General features: G+C 50.4%; 2 protein-coding genes across 2 annotated transcripts; both read right to left on the bottom strand.

The window, feature by feature from the left end:
- Window positions 1-826: 826 nt before the first annotated feature.
- PRSS50 (serine protease 50) lies at window positions 827-6,611 on the bottom strand. Its single transcript, XM_032297990.1, has 6 exons — window positions 6,509-6,611; window positions 6,228-6,428; window positions 4,289-4,451; window positions 2,941-3,224; window positions 1,612-1,778; window positions 827-1,194 (listed from the first exon to the last, which is right to left on the bottom strand). The coding sequence occupies exons 1-6, from the start codon at window positions 6,609-6,611 to the stop codon at window positions 958-960; spliced, it is 1,155 nt and encodes a 384-aa protein (XP_032153881.1). The 3' UTR covers window positions 827-957.
- A 1,766-nt stretch (window positions 6,612-8,377) lies between these two features.
- Window positions 8,378-19,057, bottom strand: LOC116564662 (putative serine protease 46). The gene is made up of 4 exons (XM_032297889.1): window positions 18,943-19,057; window positions 16,704-16,881; window positions 16,276-16,535; window positions 8,378-8,798 (listed from the first exon to the last, which is right to left on the bottom strand). The coding sequence occupies exons 1-4, from the start codon at window positions 19,025-19,027 to the stop codon at window positions 8,794-8,796; spliced, it is 528 nt and encodes a 175-aa protein (XP_032153780.1). The 5' UTR covers window positions 19,028-19,057; the 3' UTR covers window positions 8,378-8,793.
- Window positions 19,058-23,262: the final 4,205 nt, after the last annotated feature.

Below are 23,262 nucleotides of genomic sequence, written 5' to 3'. Positions count from 1 at the left end.
ATGAGGAAGGTGCATGACATGGGGTCTTAGGAGCAGTGAGGGACAGAGAAATGGCAAAAGGCCCCATCATGGAAGCTGTGGACTCTGCCACCAGATGGAGGAGGCAGTTGACTGACCTCTGCCGTCAGCCCATGGGCTTCTCCTATACAGTGGTGACAAGGGCCATTCTACTCATGCAGAACCCTCCTGTGTGGCCAGGCAGCAGAAATCCAGAGTGGTGAGGGCCACCCAGGGTCACGCAGAGCAGCAGTCGCTGAAGCCTGGGGGAAGTCCAGGCCTGGGCTCCACCTGCCCTCTCCCTGACATGGGGCCACCACCAGCCTTTTATGGGCAGGCCTAGCTGCTGATGGTTGGAATAATGTCTGACTTCAATGGGTGTCTGCCACAGTTTCCAGACAGGGGACAGAGATAGAGGGTCAAAGTTCTTTATGGCTCTTTGGGGCAATAAAAGGATGTGTTCTAGCCTCTGGCCAGAAGGCAACCAAAATCAAGGAAAGCCTGACTCCCACAGTATCACAGAAAGAGCACTCACTTCCCAGCCCAGACAGCTGCGCCCTCATTCCAGCCTCAAACCGGGTCCTGGCAGCCCCAGCTTCAGCCTGGGACGTTCCAGGTCCCTCCATCATCTGACCCTAATATCACCCCTTCATACCCCCTCCACCTTCTGCGGGAGTCACCCCAAATCTGGATGGGGGCAGATCCTGGAGGCTCTGCAATTTTCAGTGTAAACTGCCCGGAGTTCCCCACCTCACCCTCATCTGGTTCCCCTGCGGACTCCCACTAGTGCAGGCCCAGGAAACGAGGGGCCTCCGAGGCCAGGGAAGGAGGTATGGAAAAGAGAAATGTTTAATCGAGCACCTCGTCTCCACCCTGACTCTCAGGGCTGTGAGAGGGGCAGCTGCAGCAACCTGGGCACAGAGGCAAGGGTGGCCGACGAGGGAGGGAGGGCACACAGAGTCAGAGGGCAGCAAGGAGGCTGAGGGGCAGCGGGAGTGTCAGGAGCAGGGCCCTGGATGGGGCCGGCAGGGCCAGAGTCTGCCCGTGGAGTGAGTCCAAGATCCAACGTTGGTAGGAGGAGACATGTAGGTAGATGGGCGGAGCCTCGCTCTTCTGGCAGCCTGCACCCCAACTCACCAGTCCCACCAGGTGCCACGTGCCCTCCGTGGAGCAGACCAAGGGCTCTCCAGTTAGCTCCTGTGGGAAGGGTTGGGGGGAGGAGAGGTGAGGGAGGCCAGATGAGGTCAGACATGACCCAGCTCAGGGACAGGCAGGATGTCCTCACACCAGCTCCCTGACAGCCCCCTAGTGCCAACATGGGTGAAGAGTGCTCCATACCCAGGAGACCTTCCTCAAAGGGTTTCATCCCCCTCCTCTTAACACCCATCCTCCATCTCCCACGGACCCCCACTCCTCTCACCTCCAACCGCCATTCCCATTCCCAGCCCCCATCTCTTTCCTCCCGACCTCCCCTCAACACCCTCCATCCCCATCTCCCCCAGTCCTGTCCACCCCCTTCCCTTCCCCTGCCCACCTCTACCTCTCCCCTCTCCCTCCCAAGACCCCCTTCCCCAGGCTCTGCTGAAGGCAAGCGAGCCCGGGGAGGCGGCTCACATAGCAGAACTGCTCCCTGCGGGTGTCCTCCGCACACATCATCTGAGACGGGATGATCCGAACCACAGGAGGGATTTTGGTGAAGTTGTGGTAGAACTTGTCGCACTCGTTGTTGTTCAGGATGATGACTTCCTTCTCCTGAATGGTCCGGAACTGGGGCCACATGCCTGTGGGACAGGGCCCCATTGACGCACGGCCACTCACCGCTGCCCACGGCCGCCAGCCTCGCCTTGTCCTCTCAGCTTTTCCCCACATCCCACCTTTTCTGCATTAGCCACACAGCCCTGTCCTCATTCTAGCTGGTACCTGTCTAGGACCCTCGACACAGAGCCCCTGGAGCAGGCTGTCCCCAGTTCAGCCTTGCTGGGCCTGCTCTTGCTTCATGCACAGCCCAGGCCACCGGGGCCCTTGGCAGCCCTCCACCCCACTCGGCCTCTCCGCTTTTGCCACTCCCCTCCCGAGGGCCTGCCAAGCCTCTCGGGGCCCAGACCTTCCTCTCTCCAAGCAGCCCTTCCCCCACAGGTGTCTTCCCTGCTCAGCCTTCCCAGACCCCTCCGTGGAGCCCAGGCTTCTTCCTCCCGCCTCCCCAGCTAGTGTGTCCCTGTCCCTGGCCTGAGCTCCTGGGAGACAGGAGACAGATAGGCTACAGCAGGGATGACAAAGTCACCCCAGTTCCTCCCACATGGACCGAGGCCCCCGTGGCCTGTTTTGAGAGTAAGTGGATTCCTTGAGGCCACAGGGAAGGGCATCTCTCTTATGGGTTGGGGACGCCCTGAAGGAAGTGGACAGTCCTAGGATCCACTGGATGTGCCTGAGAGAGCACACTTGCTCTCTGGGCCTTGTTCTTGATAGGGATGACAAGGGCTGAGGCTCACTGAGGGGAGGGGAACCATGAGTGGACCCTGAGTGTCCCCCAGCCCCAGCTGCAGCCTGCCCCGAGCCGGCCATGAGGGCCTTCTGGGCAGCATTTGACAACACAGAGGCCTGCTCCCCACCGCAGATGCTCCACTGCAAGCTGCCAATGCCTAGGCAGGGTGTGGACTGCGAGGTAGTACCCTGTGCGTCTCTGCCCTGAAGCACGTTCTGTTGGCATGCCCTGGCCTGGCTCAGGATTCAAAGGCAATCAGGGTCCCCTGAGGGTGGAGTGGTAATGAGGTGTTCCCTCAAGGGGAAGGAGACCTCAGAGGTGAGAGCCTGGCCGGAAGGTCCAGGGAGCAGCACGCTCCCTGGGGAAGGTGCCTGAGAAACGTCCATCTGCGGTGGCACCCTGGCCTGCACCCAGGTCGTCTCTCACAGCACCCGCCCTGGTCTGGGGAGGCTTTGACTCACCATCAGCCTTGGAAAGTCCCCAGCCCGTCACAGTGCAGTGGGAATGGTCCTTCACCACGTAGTCCCCGCCAGGCAGGCAGATGGGCCAGACGTACTTGCTGTACTTGAGCTCCTGCCCGAGCTTGAGGAGACCGATGTTGTTGGCCTTGCCCACCCAGGACCAGAACCGCTGGGCCTGGTACCGGCTGTGCACGATGACCTGGATCACCGGGACATCGGAGGCGGTCTTCGTCATCTGGTCAATCCATGGACTCCCCACCCTCACTGAGTAGATAACATTACGCCTAGGGGAGCCGTGAGGGGAGGCCGCCATCAGCTCCAGGCGCCCGTCCCGGCCTCCAGCCTAGGCCCTCCGCCCCGCTGCTGCCCTCCCAGCAGATCCAGGCGGGCCATCCACCCGCTTTGAGCTCCCTGAGCCTACTCCTCACTACAGATGTGAACAGGGCCCTGCACACTCATTGTGTGGCCCAGTCCTCACAACCCTTCATTTTAAGGAGGGGGAAACTGAGGCTCAGAGAAGCCCAGTGAACCGCTCAGGGCTGCACAGCAAGGAGGCAGTGGAGGGGATGCGGACGCTGTTTTCTCTGGTTCCAAACTCGACTCCTATAGCATGGACTCTTTCACCCCATGCTGTGCCCTGGAGGGAGCAATTCTGCTCTTTCCAGCTCAATGGAATGGGCCATGGCCTAGCTCTCTTGCTGTGCACCCCTGGGGCACCCCTTGGAGTCTCTATGCTGGCCCTTAGGCCTGGAACACACATCACTGGTCAGCTCTCACAGCCAGCACCCTGGCGCCAAAACATCAGAACACCCATTCTTTTGTCTCCACAGCAACCAGACGCCCCTGTGAGCATCTATCTTCCTGTCTGTCTCCCCCACCAAGCTGGGAGGAATGATCCATCCCTCCTGTGTCCCAGTGCCCAGGCCAAGTCCTTGCTCAAAGAAGGGTCAGAGACGGTTGATTGAGGGAAGGGAGGAAAGAGGATGTGGGTGCAAAGGGGGTGAAATGAAAGAACTAGGAGCTTCGTCCCATGGAGAGGAGGCATGAGGCCAGACAAATGGCTTCTGAGCTTCCATTTCCCATCTGCGGAATGGCTACACGGGACCGAGAGGCCAGACGAGGGGAGCAAAGGGTGGGATACTCGAAAGACTGGACCCCTGAAGGAATTTTCAGGACTCAGCCTCCACCTGCTTGGAGCCAGGTAAGGCTGGGGCTGGGACTGCAGGGCTTTGCAACGCGCATAGCTGCCACTGCCGCACCGCCGCCAGAACAGCTGGGCAGGGAGGGGTGACTGGGCCCCAGCAGCTCCAAATGCCCCTCCACCCACCCCACCTCCGTCTCGACTCACTGGATCAGGCAGTGGGCCACAGTCAGGACCCACTGGGAGGCAATGATGGTGCCCGCACAGATGTGTGTGCTGTTGGCCCGCACGCTGACCATCCAGGGCCACCGCCGAGCCATGGCTTCCGGGTCCCTGAGTGTGGGGTCCTGCTCATTGGAAAAGCCACAGGCTGAGGAGGAAGGTGAGAGCTTGATGAGGGTTGGGTCTTTCCCTGCCCCTCCCCTCCCCGAGCCTGACCTCCCACCTCTCCAGCCACTGGCCTGCACCCCGCAGGGCTGCTCCCTTTCCACCCGTCACCATGGAATGATGCTGTCCACAGGTGGACTGGGGTCTCATGCCTCAGAAGGGCCCCAGCACTGCCTAGATATCTCTCTCCCTGTTCCCACAGCCCGGGCCCTGGAGCATCTCCAGCCCAGCGCACCACCGGCCCTCCGCCCTCCTCAACACACCCTCAGCTCCAACCAGACCCTTCACTAACTTCTTCCCATTTCCACCTGGCTCCGCTCTCTCCATGCCTCCTACTTCAGCCAAGGCAGACCTCTCTCCTCGCCCTGGGAACCCCTTCCTGTGATTCAGTGAGAGGAAAGTGGATGCCCCAAAAGGAAAATGGGCATAGCCCAGGGAGGAAATCCCAGCAGCGAATGACCACAGAAGCTGCTCCACCACATTAGTCTGCAGGGAAATGTGGACAACTGCTACTCTTTCCTTCTGTCTTCTTTCTTCTCTCTTCTTCTTCCCTCTTCCTCCTCCTCTGATGAGGCCTTGCTCTGTAACCCAGGCTGGATTGCAGTGGTATGATCATTGTTCACTGTAGCTTCAGACTCCCAGGAGGATCTTCCAAACTCAAAGGATCTTCCCACCTCAGCCTCCCGAGTAGCTGGGACTACAGGCACACACCACCACGCCCTAGTTTTTTTTTTTTTTTTTTTTTTTTTTTAGTTTTTGGAGAGATGGAGTCCCAGTATATTGCCCAGGCTGGTCTCAAACTCCTGACCTCAAGTGATCTTCCTGCCTCAGCCTCCAAAAGCACTGGGATTACAGGCATGAGCCACTACCCCCAGCCTGGAAAATGCAAATTTAAATCACAATGAAATTCTGCTCTGTACCACCTGCCTGGCAAAAACACAACATCTGTGACACTGAGTGTGGGTGAGGATTGTCACCCAGAATGACAATGGTGGGAGTGCTCACTGCTGCAGACGCTCTGGAAAGCAGTTTTCTAGATTGAAGAATCACATTTCCAACATCCCAGTAGTCCCACTGCTAGTGTTTCCCAAATGGATTCGTGGATTGTAAACATAAGTGGGCCGTGCCCAGCCTTTTTAAAGGATAACGCAGGAAAGAAATCGTCAGCATGTAAGCATTGGGCACCATGAGTCTTGTTTGGGCGACTTTCTGTGGCAGTCAAATGCTATGTGCTGAGTGCCAGAATAATAAGCCTTTCTTATGTGTGTCTCAGTTAAACATGCCTGAAAGCCACTGATCAAGAGAAACACCTTCCGTGTGCGCCCTGGAGACGCCACAAGAAGGCTCACACAGCCTGGCCCGCAAGCTATGGTGGAGATCCCGCAGGTCCCTGGCTGGGAGACTGGGTCCGAGGCACGACGGGTCAGGACCTGGAGCACGGTAAGAGGCCACCTGCCCCACAGCCAGCTGGGGTGGGGGGAGGATGGAAACACACAGCTGGCCCCAGGCCCCTCTGACTTTCCTGCCCCTTACCTCAGCAGGAGGGGAGGCCTGTGAGGACAGGATGCCTGGAGCTCTGGGCCTCCAGACAGCACCAGGCCCCGCCCACAGGTGTTTAGTGCTCAATGAACACCTGTAGAAGGAGGCGCTGCTCTATCCTGCCCACTTCCTGTCCTTTCTGCCCATCCCCCAGCCCCAGCCAAGGTCCTTAAGGACTCCTCTGTCACCCTCTTTGCCCCATGGAGTCTATGGTACTCACAGTGGTGTAGGTAGACTTTGCCTTCAGAAACTGGGGACTGAGTCTCCATGGTGGTCGAGGGCAGTGGCTGGGTGGTCGCGGCCTGCCGGGGAAGGCGAGGCCGGCCGGAAGGACAGGTGGCCTTGGGAGCACAGGGGATGCTCTGGTCTGAGGGCTCAGCCGTGGACAGCGCCCCCGGGGTTTCCCCTGCGCCCCAGCAACCTGCGGAGGACGCCAAGTGCATCAGAGGTGGAAGGCGAGGGCCGTGTCGGGAGGGTGGGGAGAGATCGCGAGGGACTCACCCGAGGGCCTCAGCAGCAGCAGCAGCAGCAGGACACCGGCGCGGGAGGGGGCAGACATCCGGGGGCACTGCCCGCAGGCCGGCCTCCGGCACCAGGGACCCATCCCGCGGTAGCAGCCGACCGCGACCGCGACTCTCTGGAAGGCGCTCCCGGTGTCGCCCCCACGATGGCGCCCCCGGTTGGCCGCATGCTGCGGCCTCTGGTGAGCTGGATGCGGAAGCTCCTAATGCCCCGCCTGCCTGGCGCCCCCCGGGGGCCACCCGCCGCGGCGCTCCTGGTGTTTGAGCCGCAAGGGCGCCCCTAGCGACAGCCCTTCCTTACGCCGCGTGGGCTGGGGTCCGGCCTGGACGGCCCGGCTGACCTCCCTCCTTGTCCCCTCCTTCTCACTCCGCTGGTCCAGGAAGCCTCCAAGAGTCCCTCAACTTAACCCCGGCCGATTCTCAGTCCTCCTCACCCCTGCAGCCCATTGCCCTGGACTGGCTCATGCTGTCACCCCTCCTGCAGTGAGATGAAGACCAAACCCTAGCGGTTGGCATCCAGGATCTCCAAGTGACCTCACCTTCCCTCCAGCCCTTCCAGTGGGGCTTTGCCCAAGGAACTGAAATGAAGCAGATAGATGTATTTGAAATAATGATTTTCAAAGACTGCTTCATTGTAAGCAACTACACCTCACCCTACCCCATTCAGCAGATGCCCTTGACCCCCCAAAATCCATCTGCTTAGGAAAGAGAGCGCAGGCGAAGGGGCCCTCCACAGAGGATCACCGGTGCTTCCCATGGGGCTGCTGTGGGATAAGGAGATCACTTCACATGTTACAATTTGGGAAACACATTAATGGCTCAGTGACACATGAGGATAATACATTTTAAAAGTTGTGTGGGGACTCAAAGCTGTTGGAAAACTCCAGACTAATAGAAGATAAGGTGAGCTAGCATTGTGGCGTGCGCCTATCCCAGCTACTCTCGGCTGCTCAGGAGGCTGAGGCAGGAGGATCACTTGAGCCCAGTAGTTTGAGTCCAGCCTGGGCAACATAGCACTCCCATCTCTAAAAAAACAAATAATTTTAAGATAAGGTGAAAGTTAAATTAAGCCAGGATATTCTAACATGTGTCAGGGCCTGTGGTCTTGGGATACACACTTGAGCTGGCCGCTCCAGGCTCCATTGAAAAGGCAGTAAATCACACCCTTCAGGTGCCCTGAGGGATAGGGGTGGCTGGCTGCTCTGCACCTGAGGCCCACTAGGTCTGAGGGGCCCCTCATTCCTCACACAGGGGCAGGGCTCTGTCTTCAGCCTGGCTAGCTCCGGCCAGCCTTGCTCGTGCTGCAGAGTCTAACAGAGGTCATCAAGGCAGCTCAGGAGCTCAGGGTACAGTCGCCTCACACATTCATCACCCAGGTAGGCACTCTGCCCTGTCCCCACATCATCTACCTCTGCCAGAGAGGGAAGAGGAGGTTCAGGCTCTGCAGATCCTCAGAGGGCTATGAGGGCTTGGGAGAGGCCCGTGGGTTCTGGAACACAGTCCATGAGTGTGTGATCTGGTCTGTGATCTGGCCATGGTGAGGTTCTTGGGAAGAGGCCAGCCCTCGCCGGAAGGCCTGAGGGAAAGTGTCTGTCACATACCCATGGGGAGGGCCATGCGGACCTGGGGGATTGCTGGAGTGCTGGGATGACTAAGCCGGGGCTGCAGTCCCACATTTGGAGGAAGAGGGAGGGGAACAGTCTCTCAGGGTCACACAACAAGCACAAGACAGACATGGTGTAACTATCGGGGGAGGCTCAGCTTAAGAGAACAGCCAATACTTCCTGGGGGTTAGGGAGGTTGTGAAGGGCTCCGGCCGAGGTCAAGAAGAAATCACTTGAGTGGCTCCAAGTTCAAAAGCATCTTCATTGAACAACAGAAAATAACAGCGGCTCTTGGACCCTCCCCCGGGGCCACTCTGCCCTGCCATCCTGTGCAACCTCTGGTCTGCACTTCAAAGGGCAGAACACAGGGGAGGGAGAAGCAGCCTCTGGGAGCAGCTGTCCTTAACACCACTCACAGGAGCACAGGGAGCCCAAGGAGGCCAGCAGAAGGTAGCCAGTGAGGATAACTGGGCTCAGGAAGGAAGGGCCAGCCCTACTGACGAACCTCAGGTCAGAAACCTGAGCCCTGATCCAGGAGGTGAAGTGGGCAGTGCTGGTGTAGATGCCCGGGAAGTGGCGCCGCCCGCAGCTAAAGCTCCAGCTCATCACTCCCACCTGAATCCAGGTCTTGTTCATTTGGCAGACGAGGGAGCTGCCAGAGTCAACCTGTAGAGAAAAGGAGGGGTGGCATAAGGATGGCAGCAGGAGGACCTCCCCGGCCTGAGCCTGCCGCTGAGGATGAGCTCTGTGGCACATAAGCTCCGCACTGGACCACGCCGGCCTCTGTCTTCCTTTTCCTGCTAACTCTGACCCTAAATCCCCGTCCCCTCCTCTGCCTTCCCCTTAAATCCTGGTGGGCCTCCAAGGCCGTTGCCCTTGGTCTTTTTCTTTCCTGAAATCCTGCTTGCGGAGTGAGCTGTTTGAAATGCAAACCAGCTCTCCTCTTTTTGTGCAAACATAGGTTTATAGAAAAGAAGATTGTTTAAAATGAATACATCAGCTGGGCGCGGTGGCTCACGCCTGTAATCCTAGCACTTTGGGAGGCCAAGGTGGGCAGATCACAAGGTGGGGAGATTGAGACTCTCCTGGCTAACACGGTGAAACCCCATCTCTACTAAAAATACAAAAAAAGAAAAAAAAATGTTAGCCAGGTGTGATGGCACACGCCCGTTGTCCCAGCTGAGGCTGAGGCAGGAGAATCGCTTGAATCTGGTAGGCGGAGGTTGCAGTGAGCAAAGATCGAGTCACTGCACTCCAGCCTGGGTGACAGAGCTATACTCTGTCTCAAAAAAAGAAAAAAAAAAAAAAAAAAAAGAATGGCATACATAAGAAAGTCATAGCTGTTATTTCTGGTGATAGTGGGTTACTTAACGATTTTTTAAAATATTCTTTACACTCTTCCGTAATGTCGGAAAATTTTATAAATCAGAAAAACAACTTATTGTATTTATTTTTAAAACACAATGAACACCAAGATTTACAGGACATAATCTAATGAAGAATGCATAAGGCTCTTAAAAAAAAAGTAATAAACTACCTAAAAACATAAGGGAAGACCTACATCAGTGTGCAGATATACTGTTGTTCAAAGACGAGACACCTTAAAACAATGTGAAAATGTCAGTTCTCACCATTTGGCTTCCTGCAGTATGGAAGACAAGATACCAACCTTATTGCTAAAGATAACTACAAATGTGAGATTTTAAAAAATAGATTATTTTAAATGCATGGGCAAACTAGCAAAAATATAGACTCTTCAGAGACGAAAACCTAAATGAGGGCTGGAATCTAGAGATGTCAGTGGAGCCCAGGCGATAGCTTTTGCCCCCATGGCCCTTTGTCAAACCCAGCAAATCTGAGCCTCAGTCTTCATAGCCTTGTTCATGGGCTTGAGAGACAAAAGACAAAACCCAGGGCCTCACTAAGGAGAGGAGCCTCAGAGCAGACATCCTGCAAAAAGTTATACCTTCAAAAAATGACCACACCCTCAGAGCGAGGGTGAACTCAAATCACTCACCCTCATATGAACTCACAACATGACTTCACACTGTCTGGGTGGTTCAAAAAACCTAAGCCAAGACCGGATGTGGTTTCAAGTGGTGCTGGGATATTCACAGCAGCAAAGGCATGGAATCAACCTAAATGCCTGTCAGTGACAGACTGGATAAAGAAAATGTGGCACATAAACACCATGGAATACTACGCAGCCATAAAAAGAGCATGATCCCTTGCAGGGACATGGATAGAGCTGGAGGCCATTATCCTTAGCAAACTAACACAGGAACAGAAAAACCAAACACCGCATGTTCTCACTTATAAGTGGGAGCTAAATGATGAGAACTCATAAACACAAAGACAGGAACAGACAGTGGAGTCCACTTGATGGGGGAAGGTAGGAGGTGGGAGAGAATCTAGAAAAACAACTAATAGGTACTAGGCTTAAAACTTGGGTGATGAAATAATCTGTACAACAGACCCCCATGACAGAAATGTACCTGTAACAAACCTTCGATTCTCACCATTTGGCTTCCTGCAGTATGGAAGGCAAGATACCAACCTTATTGCTAAAGATAACTACAAATGTGAGATTTTAAAAAATAGATTATTTTAAATGCATGGGCAAACTAGCAAAAATATAGACTCTTCAGAGACGAAAACCTAAATGAGGGCTGGAATATAGAGATGTCAGTGGAGCCCAGGCGACAGCTTTTGCCCCCAAGGCCATTTGTCAAACTGAGCAAATCTGAGCTTCAGTCTTCATAGCCTTGTACCCTTGTACCCCCGAACTTAAAAGTAAGTAAATAAGTAAAATGATGCTGGGTTGGTCATACCTGCAGGCACCTGGCAGAAGCAGACATAGATTCTGTCTGGAGAAACCTATCTTTGAAGCCACACCTCAGGGTAGTCCTACGGTTAACACTCTAAGGAACATGTCCTCACTCCTGAAAACACTGCACAGCACACAAGGAAGTGGAGGCGCCATGAGCAAATGTCACCCAGCAAAATAACTGGGGGCAGAGTCAGAGCACTTGAGGCTTGAGATGCAGGAATGACCACAGGGAAGCTTTCCCAGGTCTGTGAGGGACTCTTTCTTAGGTTTGCTGGTGGGTACATGGATGTTGCTAATGTTATTCTTTATTCTCCATATATGTTTTATAAATACCTTTTGTCTATTCAATATAGGGTAAAAGCATTAAAAATTAGAACAATGTCAATTCTTCAGGCATTAATCTCTCAAAGCAATTCCACTTAAAACGCTAGCAGGATTTTCTCAGGAACTTGACAACTGATTCTAAAGTTGATATTGAAGGATAATAATCCTTAAATTCTAGAATGGTTTTGAGAAAGGAAAAGACAGGTTGGGCGCAGATTTGATCTACCAGATAGTTACACATATTTTAAAGCTATGATAAGAAAGCTATAATTATAGAAATAGTGGGGTACTGGCATAGAAACAAAAAAATAGTCCAGTGGGGGCAATGCAGAACCAGTAACCTGATGCCTACCCGGAAGGACACCTGACACACATTACACAAAGCATCAAGTCTGCAGGAAATGAGGGGTCTGTAGCAGTCGGCGGCGACATTGGCTCACCAGACAGAGAAGAACGAAGTTGCACCCTACCATAACAAAGTTTCGGAGGAATGAAAACTCCGAATGTGAAAAGTAAGAATGATAAAGCTAATTAAAACAAACAAGACCAGCACACAGTGGCCCACACTGTAGTCCCAACCTCTGGGAGGCCAAAGTGGGAGGATCACTCGAGCCCAGGAGTTCCAGACCAGCCTGGTCAACATAATGAGACCCTGTCTTCACAAAAAATAAGATTAGCCAGGCACGGTGGCACACACCGTAGTCCCAGCCACTCTGGAGGCTAAGGCGGGAGGATCACTTGAGCACAGGATTTCCAGGCTGTAGTGAGCCATAATCATGAAGTCACTGCACTCCAGCCTGGGCAACAGAGCCAGACCCTGTCTCTAAAATGAAAAATAAAACCTAAACCAAAATCATATAGGACCATGTTTTTATGACTTGGGATGATGTATACTTTTAAAAATAAGATTCTGCTGGATGCAGTGGCTCACACAGGTAATCCCAGGACTTTGGGAGGCTGAGGTGGGAGGATCGCTTGAGCCCAGGAGGTTGAGATTGCAGTGAGCCATACCGTGCCACTGCACTCCAGCCTGGGTAACAGAGAGCAAGACTGTCTCAAAAAACAAAAACAAAACTCACAAGCCTGAAGAAACGTGTTAGGCTTGATTGCATCAAAACTAAGGTTATCTGTTCAGTAAAGGATACCAGATCTCACTGAAGACAGATGATGAATTAAGATAGGGCATTGTCTCTGTCTAAAACCAACCAGAGGTCAATATTTAAAATATCTAAGGAGCTCTTGGAAATAACAAGCAGAGCGCGTTGGGGGATGTCAGGACTCCATGGCCTTACCATGAAGGATGACACCATGGAGATGACACCAGGCCAGCTTCCTGACCTCCTGGCAGGGCAGGGCACCTCATCCCTAGGACGACCAGAGATTGGGGGCTCGGGGGGTTCTGAAGTGAAGTTTAAATTTAAATAGAAACTTTTAATGGGACAAGGCATTTAATAACTGAAAATGACTAAAAATTATGAACTCTGCCCGAAATGATGTTTGGGGAAGGAAGGAAAATTTGACATAGGATATATGGGGCAATTATTTGAAAGAATAAAACCATTTAACCTGAATATCTTAACCAATTCAGATGCCTCAGTAAACAATTACAGGATGAAATAGGCAGCACAATATAATTTATACCAACTAAAACACACGCAGCAACACTGTGTATTTTTCAAAGATACAGATACCTTTAATTACACATAGTATTATTATTTTTGAGATGGAGTCTTGCTCTGTCGCCCAGGCTGAAGTGCAATAATGCAATCTTGGCTCACTACAACCTCTGACTCCCGGGTTCAAGTGATTCTCCTGTCTCAGCCTCCTAAGTAACTGGGACTACAGGTGTGCACCACCAAGCCCAGCTAATTTTTGTATTTTTAGTAGAGACAGGGTTTCACCATGTTGATCAGGCTGGTCTTGAACTCCTGACCTCAGGTGATCTGCCCACCTTGGCCTCCCAAAGTGCTGCAATTACAGGCGTGAGCCACCATGCCCGGCCTAATTACACATATTAGACAGATATGAGTTGGTATTCTTTTGAGGGCAGGGCAAATGGAAGATGAAGGAGAAAATCAAGCCAGTGAGAATCACACTAGCAATGATATGTGAGGACCCCTGCCTGAGATAGGACTGACGGGACTCTCGGGGCCCAGAGAAAGTGAGAACACGAGAGAAGAAGAGGAGAGAAAGAGATCCACTGCAGGTAAGCATTCTCTCACCACAGTGAAATAAAACCAGAGTTCAGTAACAAAATGTGAGTCACTCCATCAATGGGAAAAAATAACTTTCAAAACGTTAACATAAAAACAACTAAAATCTATAATTAGAATGTTGAGTAATAAGAATATCACATATTGCACAGGACGTGGGCCTAAACACTGCACATAGAATGTCCTGATCTAAAGTACTTTTAATACCAAACAAGAGAGAATAAAAATAAATTATTTGTTATTATCATCAATTATCACTGTACATTCAGCTCAAGACACTTGCAAAGGAATTAAAGACAAAAAGAGGATAATTCATGTGTTAGGAAGCATAAAAATCATAGACTTGAGAAATAAAAATCAATAGCTTATTCTTAAAAAACAACAAGGCTGGGCATGGTGGCTCACGCCTGTAATCCCAGCACTTTGGGAGACAGGAGGATTACTTGAGCTCAGGAGTTTGAGACCAGTCTGGGCAACACAGTGAAATGCTGTCTCAAAACCAATGTTGAATAGAAGGTGCAAGCGGCAGGTGGCAGAAGTGTTCATTCTGTGCTTGCAGAATGAAAGTCATTTATGCAAAACGGGTTCTGCCAGCACGTGGCCCACATCTGAGCATGTAGCTGATGTTCAGAAGTAGTAAATCAGGCCAGGCGAGGTGGCTCACGCCTGTAATCCCAGCACTTTGGGGAGCTGAGGGAAGAGGATCACAAGGTCAGGAGATTGAGACCATCCTGGCCAACATGGTAAAACCCCATCTCTACTAAAATACAGAAAATTAGCCAAGGTGTGGTGGCGTGTGCCTGTAGTCCCAGCTACTCAGGAGGCTGAGGCAGGGGAATTGCTTAAACCTGAGAGGCAGAGGTTGCAGTGAGACAAGACTGCACCACTGCATTCCAGCCTGGGCGACAGAGTGAGACTTCGTCTCAAAAAGAAAAAAAGTGGTAAAGGACTGCCATCGCTACCTTCATTGTGGACAGGGACAAGAGTATTTCGCCCTTATTTTACAGGCTGAATGGAAGCCCGGGAGAAGGAGACTTTCTCTTCTTTTCTCATTTTACTTTAAGTTCTGGGATACACGTGCAGAATGTGCAGGTTTGTTATACAGGTACAGTGTGCCATGGTGGTTTGCTGCACCTCTCAACCCATCATCTAGGCGTTAAGGCCTGCATGCATTAGGTATTTGTCCTAATGCTCTCCCTCTCCTTACCCCCAACCCCCCCACCAACAGGCCCTGTTGTGCAATGTTCCCCTCCCTGTGTCCATGTGTTCCCATTTCTCAACTCCCACTTATGACTGAGAACATGCAGTGGTTAGGTTTTCTGTTCCTGTGTTAGTTTGCTGAAGATAATGGCTTCCAGCTTTATCCACATCCCTGCAAAGGACACAATCTCATTCTTTTTATGGTTGCATAGTATTCCATGGTGTATATGTGCTACATTTTCTTTATCCAGTCTATCATTGATTGGCATTTGGGTTGGTTCTATGTCTTTGCTATTGTAAACAGTGTTGCAATAAACATACGTGTGCATGTGTCTTTATAGTAGAATGATTTATATTCCTTTGGGTACATACCCAGTAATGGGATTGTGGGTCAAATGGTATTTTAAAAGTCAAGAAACAGTAGATACTGGCGAGGCTGTGGAGAAACAGGACCGCTTTTACACTGTTGGTGAGAATGTAAATTGGTTCAACCATTATGGAAGACAGTGTGGCGATTCCTCAAGGATCTAGAACCAGGAGATTTTCATAAGGTCTCCCAGTGCTGTGTGAAAAGAAATGCATGAATTCTGAAAGTCTTCTCCTGCCCCCGTCCACACGCTCTGCACCTGACAAGCATCCAAGCCCCATTCGGGGCTGGCACACAGCACATCATTCCCGATGAAGCTCTTCTTGTCCTTCAAGAAGAGGAATTGGTACCGGTGTTGGCAGATGTCATTGTTCACGATCCTGACAGCCACCTCCTGAAGACTGTAGGGGGTACTTGGGGTCACTGAGGAGACAGAGAGTTGACCTTGTCATCCCCTCAGCTTTTTGACACGTCCCCATCACAGAGCTGTCCACATTTGCTAAGGTAGGAGGGAGAGCTATTTCCTGGGATGGTGATTTGATAAAGGTCCCAGCCCGGAGCCTAACTTTTGAAAAAGCCCCAGCTCATTAAAAAAGATGATGCAAAAGTGTCCCAAGGGGCTTGGAGTGATATCCAGGCACCAAATGACAAGGAGGACAAGAGGAGATTTCTCCAGTAATTCAGGTTCTATGAGGGTGAAGAGCTGAGCTCTGCCCCTTGGCCACCAGCAAGGTGGCAAGACCCTAGAGTCCCAAGATGTCACCCCCTGGAAAGCAGGCCCCCACAAAGCCTCCGAGATCCTAGAACCCAAGGAGAGCACCAACAGGGACCAGGCCTCCAGGAATTTGGGGATACTTCAGGATAACCAGCAACAACAGTTAGATAGAGAAGCCTCAGTACCTCAGTATGTCCTGAGATCATGGCCCTCGTGCCATTAATGGGAACCCCATAAATAACGAAGAATTCACTTCCTGCCATGCTGCAAGGCGAGCACTTGGCATTTCACTTCACTTAACTTTGGGAACCGAGGTCTATGCAGGCCACATGTGTCTTTTACACTAGAGCACTGGGGTATATCTTTGTATCAAGAGGTCAGGAAATTTTGCTGACTGAGTGAATGAGTGAATAAAGGAATGAATGAAGGAGCCTGTGATGGGGTTGTATTCCAAGGAGGAAAGCGTCTTGTAACCTCTGCCAGCCTTCACTCACCTTTTTGTCCTGTATTTCCCCAGCCAATTACCCAGCACATGCTTCCAATGGATGACCTGAACTTGACGTTGGGGAGGCAGACAGGCTGGATGAGGGGAGTCCAGGAGACGAAGTTCTTGAGCTTCAGGAGGGCAATGTTCTGAGACATGAAATTGTTGAAATCCTCATGAATCATGATGTGAGTGACCAGGAGCTGAGTGCCATTTTCTGGGAGTTGACGGACTCCCACCATCACAGAGTACTGGCTGGGGTCCTTGGATCTACAGGACCATGGGTAGGAGTCAGGTCACCAATGGTAAGTCCATGGGTAAGGGAGGAGATGGGTCCTGAGCTCAGGACCACCCAGCCAGGCCCCCTGCTCCCAGATCCCTAGATTCACCAGGGACCCCAAGGCCAGAAAGCAAAGTCCCCAGCCCCCGATGACTGACCTCTGAAAGCAGTGTGCAGCCGTGAGGACCCACCGGTGGTGGATGAGGGAGCCGCTGCAGATGTACGTGCCCAGTAACAAGATGCTCACCTGCCACGGCCACTTGCCTACCTCTACCAGCTTCCCCTTCACCATCCTGCAGGATATGTTGGTCTGACCGCAGCCCCGGACCCAGGGCCCTGAGGAAAAAGGCTCTCAGGCAGCAAAGGGCAGCCCTCACACCCCTGGACACAGCAGACTTGAGGCAGAGAGAGCCGCCTTCCAGCCCAGCCCTGTCATAAGCAGCCACTAACACATGCACAAGTGGGAAGGGGCTTTTCCTACTGCCTCAAAACTGGCAAATGGCCAGGCATTGTGGCTCACACCTGTAATCCCAGCACTTTGGGAGGCCGAGGTGGGTGGAGCACTTGAGGTCAGGAGTTCGACACCAGCCTAGCCAACATGGTGAAACCTTGTCTCTACTAAAAATGCAAAAAATTAGCCAGGCATGGTGGCACGTGCCTGTAATCCCAGCTACTCAAGAGGCTGAGGCAGGAGAATTACTTGAACCTGGGAGGCGGAGGTTGCAGTGAGCCGAGATCATGCTACTGCACTCAGGCCTGAGTGAAAAAGCCAGACTCTGTCTCAAAAAAAAAAAAACAAAACAAAAAAAAAAAAAAAAACCTGGCAACCAAAGGCCAGGGGCAGCAGGTGCCCCACATTCTACAGTCCCCAAGCAGTGAGAACAGCCAACTCGTGGGCTTGTTATAAGCCATCACCCAGGACTCATCACTGCCCATAGTTTACACAAACAGGTGGTTGGGGGAGAGAGGCAGAAGAGAGAATAATCACAGGGGTGAGTTGTCAGCCAGAGGATAGGTGATGGGGCACAAGTGGGCCAGGCTACCTGTCCCTAAAGAACAGTAGTGTCACATTGCATTGCTCCAGGGGCCACCCTGATACAGACCATGCCCTTGGAGGTGTGGTTCTTGTGACCCTGTAAGAAAGTGAGTAGAGATGAGTGTCCATTCCCTCCTTGACTCTCACTGGCCCCAGCAACAGGGGTGAGAGGAGAGCAGGCTGCACTGAACCAGATGTGAGATGGAGATTTTAAATTGGCCCAGTCTGGACTGGTAATGCACAAACAATAGGCAAGGAAGAAAGTCACACCAGTAATCACAGAGCTTTGGAAGGCCCAGAAGGGAGGATGGCTTAAGGCCAGGAGTTCAAGACCAGCCTGAGCAACATGGCGAGATCTTGTCTCTACAAAAGCAAAATTAATCAGGTGCAGTGGCTACTCAGGAGACTGAGGTGGGAGGATCACTTGAACCTAAGAGTTTGAGGCTACAGTAAGCTAGGATCGCACCCTGGATTCCAGCCTGGGTAACAGAGCAAGATCCTGTCTCTAAAAAAACAAACAATCTTTTCTTTAAACTATGGAATGCTTCACGAAATTTACATGTCATCCTCTTTCACCCCCAAAAAGTCTACTGAACACAGGTACTGAATTCTGGCTCCAGCATTCGCAAACCACTAAAGCTCCATGAGCCTCAGTTTCCCACTGTGAAATGGGGATGCTGGTGATGCTCGCCACAAGGGTGTTGTGACCTCACTCAGTCTCAGCCACGCTGATAGACAGTGGGCACTCAACCTCACTTCCTCATCATCGCAAGATGGGTTTCCTATGACTGTGCCTCCCAAACAAGCTCATTCATTCCATGGATGTTAGTCTGTTCCTTCTTTTTTTTTTTTTTTTTTTTTTGAGATGGAGTCTCAATTTGTCACCCAGGCTAAAGAGCAGTGGTGTAATCTCAGCCCACTGCAACCTCCACTTCCCAGGTTCAAGCTATTCTCATGCCTCAGCCTCCTAAGTAGCTAAGATTACAAATGTGTAACACCATGCGCAGATAATTTTTGTATTTTTAGTAGAGACAGGGTTTTGCCATGTTGTCCAGGCTAGTCTCAAACTGCTGGCCTCAAGTGATCTGCTCTCCTTGGCCTCCCACAGTGCTGGGATTACAGGCATGAGCCATTGCACCTGCTGTGTTCCCCCATTTTTAATAAGGCTCTTCTCTCCTGTGTTCATGGCCACCCTGGAAATTGGAACTGCCCTGGCGCCATTTGGGCCCCCAGTCTGCTGAGGATGTACCACCCATCAGGACATGGACACACGGAGGCCCTTCAGGCATGAGGACAGCCCGACACAGGCACCCTGGCAAACAGACTCCTCTAGCTTCCGCCCCATGACCCTGAAGCCCTACCTTCAATATACGGCTGATGATCTAATCTGGCAGAAGGAAGTGGAGATGTAAGAAGGCCTTGAAGATCCCCCGACCCACAGGCCATGGCAAGCAGGTATCTAGTCCTCACTGCTCCTTCTAATCGGTTGTGGAGGCAGAGGGGGTGGGGCACCTCCACCGTGCCAAGATTCTAGAACACATGGTTTGTGTGTTCAGGATTGTGGGGAGTAGGCGTCTGCCCCAGGTTGGGGGTCTATCTGGCTGTGGCAGTTGCGGGACTCTTTGAAGGAGACAGTGTGGTCATGGCAAGGCCCTGCCAGGGCCACAAGGTGATGGTGCTGTTGGGAACCTCCCTGGAGCGGTATTCCTGGTGCCCAGCCTGTGACACTGCCTCCTGGGCCCAGCTCTCTGCAGTGTACCCGATGCCCAGCCTTGGCCTTGTTGGTGCCCAGTGTGCAGTCCTGAGCCTATGACAGTACAACGTGTCTGGCTAGTGACAGGGCCTGGTGCCTGGACCATGAAGCGCCCTAGTGCCCAGCCCAGGCCCCTTCATGAAGCCCCTCTGATACCCCATGGAGGTGTGGGAACTGAGGCACTGAGGGGAGATAACTAGTTCTTGTAGTGTGTGATGTGATTAAGGTGGAATTGGAGATTTCTTTTTTCCCTCACGGTCTGTATTTTCTTTACTTTTCTTCTTCTCTTTTTTTCTTTTTCTTTTTTTTTCAGAGACAGGGTCTCACTCTGTCACCATGCTAGAGTGTGATGGTGCGATCATAGCTCACTGCAGCCTCCACCTCCTAGGCTCAAGCAATTCTCCTACCTCAGCCTCCCGAGTAGCTGGGACCACTGGTGTGCGCCACCGTGCCTGGCTAATTTATTTTTTATTTTTTTAGAGACAAGGTCTCAAGCACCAGGCCTCAAGCAATTCTCCCCCATGGGCCTCCCAAAGTGCTGGGATTACAGGCATGAGCCACTGCGCTTGGCCCAGGGTCTGTATTTTCAAGGGAAGAGCTCTTGGGTTGAGGAAATCTAGGTATGTTTAGCCTGGGAAGGTGGCTTCCTAAGAGGAAGCAGCTTGCAGACTTGGGTCTTCATGAATCAGCAGAATGAATGACATCTGGGGACACCTCGCCACCACTCCCCTGAGGTCTCCCCTCCCAAGGATCCCAGGCTCCTCACACTGTCCCTGCAGGAAGCTCCTGCTCCGCCCTGTGCCAGTGCTGCCAAGGTTGTTCACACACTGCTGGGGAGCTAAACTGACACGGCCACTGGAAACAATGTTTGGAATCATTTAGCAGAGCAGAAGGTGTGCCTGCCCCACAACCCACAGTTCCACTTCTGGCTTTGTGCCCTAGCAGGACAGGTGCAGGAGACTGTTCACTAGCTGCACTGTTGGGAAGAGCCCCAGCTGGAAACTACCCAGCCGCCATCCAAGATGCAGCAGCTATGCGGAGTCCTCAGCCGTGGTGAGAATGGACAAGCTGCTGCTACCCCTAGCCAGATGGTGACGCTCATCACCCTATCCTGAGCGAAAGAAGTCAGATACAAAAGGGTACACTGTATGAAATTCAGTGTATGAATGTATAGACTGTATGAAATTCAAAACAGGCAAAACAAACTAATTTTAGAGCTATATGGTAGAAAATCAAGGAAATTATTATCTGTTCAATCAGATTCACTTAGGAGGAAAGACAGAGGGAAGGAGAGAGAAAGAAAAGAGAAACTTCAGAGAAGAGAAACGCTACCTACTCTTCTGCCTTTGTGGAAAATAATTATTTGGGGGAAACAACCAATCAATAAAACAAAATAGGATAACTGAATAAAGATCAGGCATATCTGTTATCACTACCAACGTGAATGCATGTAATTTTACTTTTAAAAGGAAAAGATCCTCGTGTTGGATAGAAAAAAAACCCATTCACATACTACAATTAGACACACACCAAAAACCCATTCACATACTACTAATTAGACACACACCAAAACCCATTTACATACTACTAATCAGACATGCACCAATAACAAATTGGCATAAATAAGGTGAAAGTAAAAAGATGTGGCTGGGCTTGGTGGTGCACACCTGCAATCCCAGAACTTTGGGAGGATGAGATGGGCGAATGTCTTGAGCCCAGGAGTTCAAGACCAGCCTAGGCAACATAGTGAGACCTTGTCTCTACAAAAAATTAAAAAAAAATTAGCCAGGTGTGGCATGCACCTATGGTCCCAGCTACCCAGGAGGCTGAGATTGTGGTGAGCTGAGATCATGCCACTGCACTCCTGACTGGGCAACATAGTGAGACCCTGTCTCAAAAAGTAATAATTTTAAAAATTAAAATTAAATTTTTAAAAGGGCAAAAATGGCAGGGCATGGTGGCTCATGCCTGTAATCCCAGCACTTTAAGAGGCCAAGGTGGGTGGATCACAGGGTCAGGAGTTTGAGACCAGCCTGGCCAATATGGTGAAACCCCATCTCTACTAAAAATACAAAAAATAGCCAGGTGTGGTGGCGAATGCCTGTAGTCTCAGCTACTCAAGAGGCTGAGGTAGGAGATTGCGCCACTGCACTCCAGCCTGGATGACAGAGCAAGATTCTGTCTCATAAAAAAAAAAAAAAAAAGATGGGCAAAAATATATTAAGTATATGCAAGCAAAAATAGCAATGGTAATGTTAATATCCCTAAAATGATTCAAGACAAATGATTTAAGCAGAAAAAGAAAGCTATTTGTATTGAAAAAAGACACAAATTACAAAAGTAACATCATAGAGTTCTGTCCACCAGTAAAATAACGTCAAACATATGAAACAAAATCAATCAGCAATATATGAGAAACTGGAAAATCTCACTTATAGTGGGAGAGTCTTCTCCAACTCACTCTGTCTTTGAGAGATGGAATATCTATATAACCACTAATAAAAGAATAGTAATAATTAGAGCAATGCATTATTTAAAACCTTATTGGGTGTGCCCAAGGCAAATTCATAACCTTAAAGGTGTTTATTATTAAATAACAGAGAATGAAAATAAAGGACCTAAATACTCAAATCAAAAAACTATAAAAGGTAGAAAATAAACCAGAAGAAAATCTGAAGTAAAAGAAGTACAAAATATAAAATTGTACCTTAATCACTTAGAAGAACAGCCAAAATTAAGAATGAACTCTGATCTGGATCTTTGAAAAAACAAGCAATGCTACGTAGGACAAAAGGCATGTTTTACATTGATAGGGTGTAACACACTAAGATAATACAGCAGACATGAACCCTGTATTCCTAGCAACACAGCTTTGAAACATAGAAAGCAAGCATTGTGCAAGAAGAAATAGACAAATTCTTAATTTCTGCGTAAACTTCTTAGAAATCAACAAATTATGTAGCCGTAAAATACATCTGGTGTTGAGATGATTTGAATAACACAATCAATAAACCTGATCCAATCAGTTACGGCTCCAACTTTGTTCTAAAACACACCTTCTCTCTTTTTTTTAACTTTTATTTTAGGTTCAGGAGTACATGTGCAGGTTTGTTAGATAGGTAAACTCATGTCATGGGGGTTTGTTGTACAGATCATTTCATCACACAGGTACTATGCCTAGTATCCAATAGTTATTTTTTCTGCTCCTCTCCCTCCTCCCTTGGATCACTAAAACCAAGGAGGCTCCAGGAACAATGGTGCTGTTGTTCCCCTCCATGTGTCCATGTGTTCTCATCATCTAGCTCCCACTTTTAAGTGAGAACATGTGGTATTTGGTTTTCTGTTCCTGCATTAGTTTGCTAAGGATAATGGTCTCCAGCTCCATCCTTTTTCCCAAAAAAGACATAATCTCATTCTGCTTTATGGCTGCATGGTATTCCATGGTGTATATGTAACACATTTTCTTTATCCAGTGTCACTGATGGGCTTTTAGGACTATTCCATGTCTCGGCTACTATGAATAGTGCTGCAATGACATTTGTGAAAACACACACTTTCATTTCAGACGCACATGTAACACTCACTAAAACTGACCAAATACTAAGCCACATACAAAACCTCAAAAAAATTTAAAAATGCGGAAATAATTAAATTCATATACAGTCATGCTCACTTAATGACAGGGAAACAGTGTGAGAAATGCATTGTTAGGCAATTTAATCACTATGCGAACGTAAGAGTGTACTTACACACACCTAGATGGTAAATATATATTTTTATGTATATGTATTTTTTCATCAGGAAAACCAAATGTCCCCATACCATTACTGAACATCTGTCATTTCCCTTACTTGTCTGCAGTGCCACTATCAAGTGCCACATATCAGGTTTCCATATATGTTCCTTTATAATCTTATGGACCACTCTT

The sequence above is a fragment of the Sapajus apella genome, unplaced genomic scaffold, assembly GCF_009761245.1.
Source record: "Sapajus apella isolate SASKATOON/1434 unplaced genomic scaffold, GSC_monkey_1.0 scaffold38, whole genome shotgun sequence".
NCBI classification, from domain to species: domain Eukaryota; kingdom Metazoa; phylum Chordata; class Mammalia; order Primates; family Cebidae; genus Sapajus; species Sapajus apella.
Note: the sequence above shows the minus strand (reverse complement) of the source record. Positions and strands in the feature narration are given on the sequence as shown.

What these genes read in the sequence shown, in the direction of transcription:
- PRSS50 (XM_032297990.1), bottom strand. Translation starts at nt 6,611, where the DNA reads ATGGGTCCCTGGTGCCGGAGGCCGGCCTGCGGGCAGTGCCCCCGGATG. An exon ending in GTGGCCCACTGCCTGATCCA is followed by an intron (nt 3,225 to 4,288) that starts GTGAGTCGAGAC and finishes CGGCTCCCCTAG; the next exon opens with GCGTAATGTTATCTACTCAG. An exon ending in GGGACTTTCCAAGGCTGATG is followed by an intron (nt 1,779 to 2,940) that starts GTGAGTCAAAGC and finishes CCTGTCCCACAG; the next exon opens with GCATGTGGCCCCAGTTCCGG.
- LOC116564662 (XM_032297889.1), bottom strand. Translation starts at nt 19,027, where the DNA reads ATGGCCTGTGGGTCGGGGGATCTTCAAGGCCTTCTTACATCTCCACTT. An exon ending in TCATCAGCCGTATATTGAAG is followed by an intron (nt 16,882 to 18,942) that starts GTAGGGCTTCAG and finishes CTTTTTCCTCAG; the next exon opens with GGCCCTGGGTCCGGGGCTGC. An exon ending in GCTGCACACTGCTTTCAGAG is followed by an intron (nt 16,536 to 16,703) that starts GTCAGTCATCGG and finishes ATGGTCCTGTAG; the next exon opens with ATCCAAGGACCCCAGCCAGT.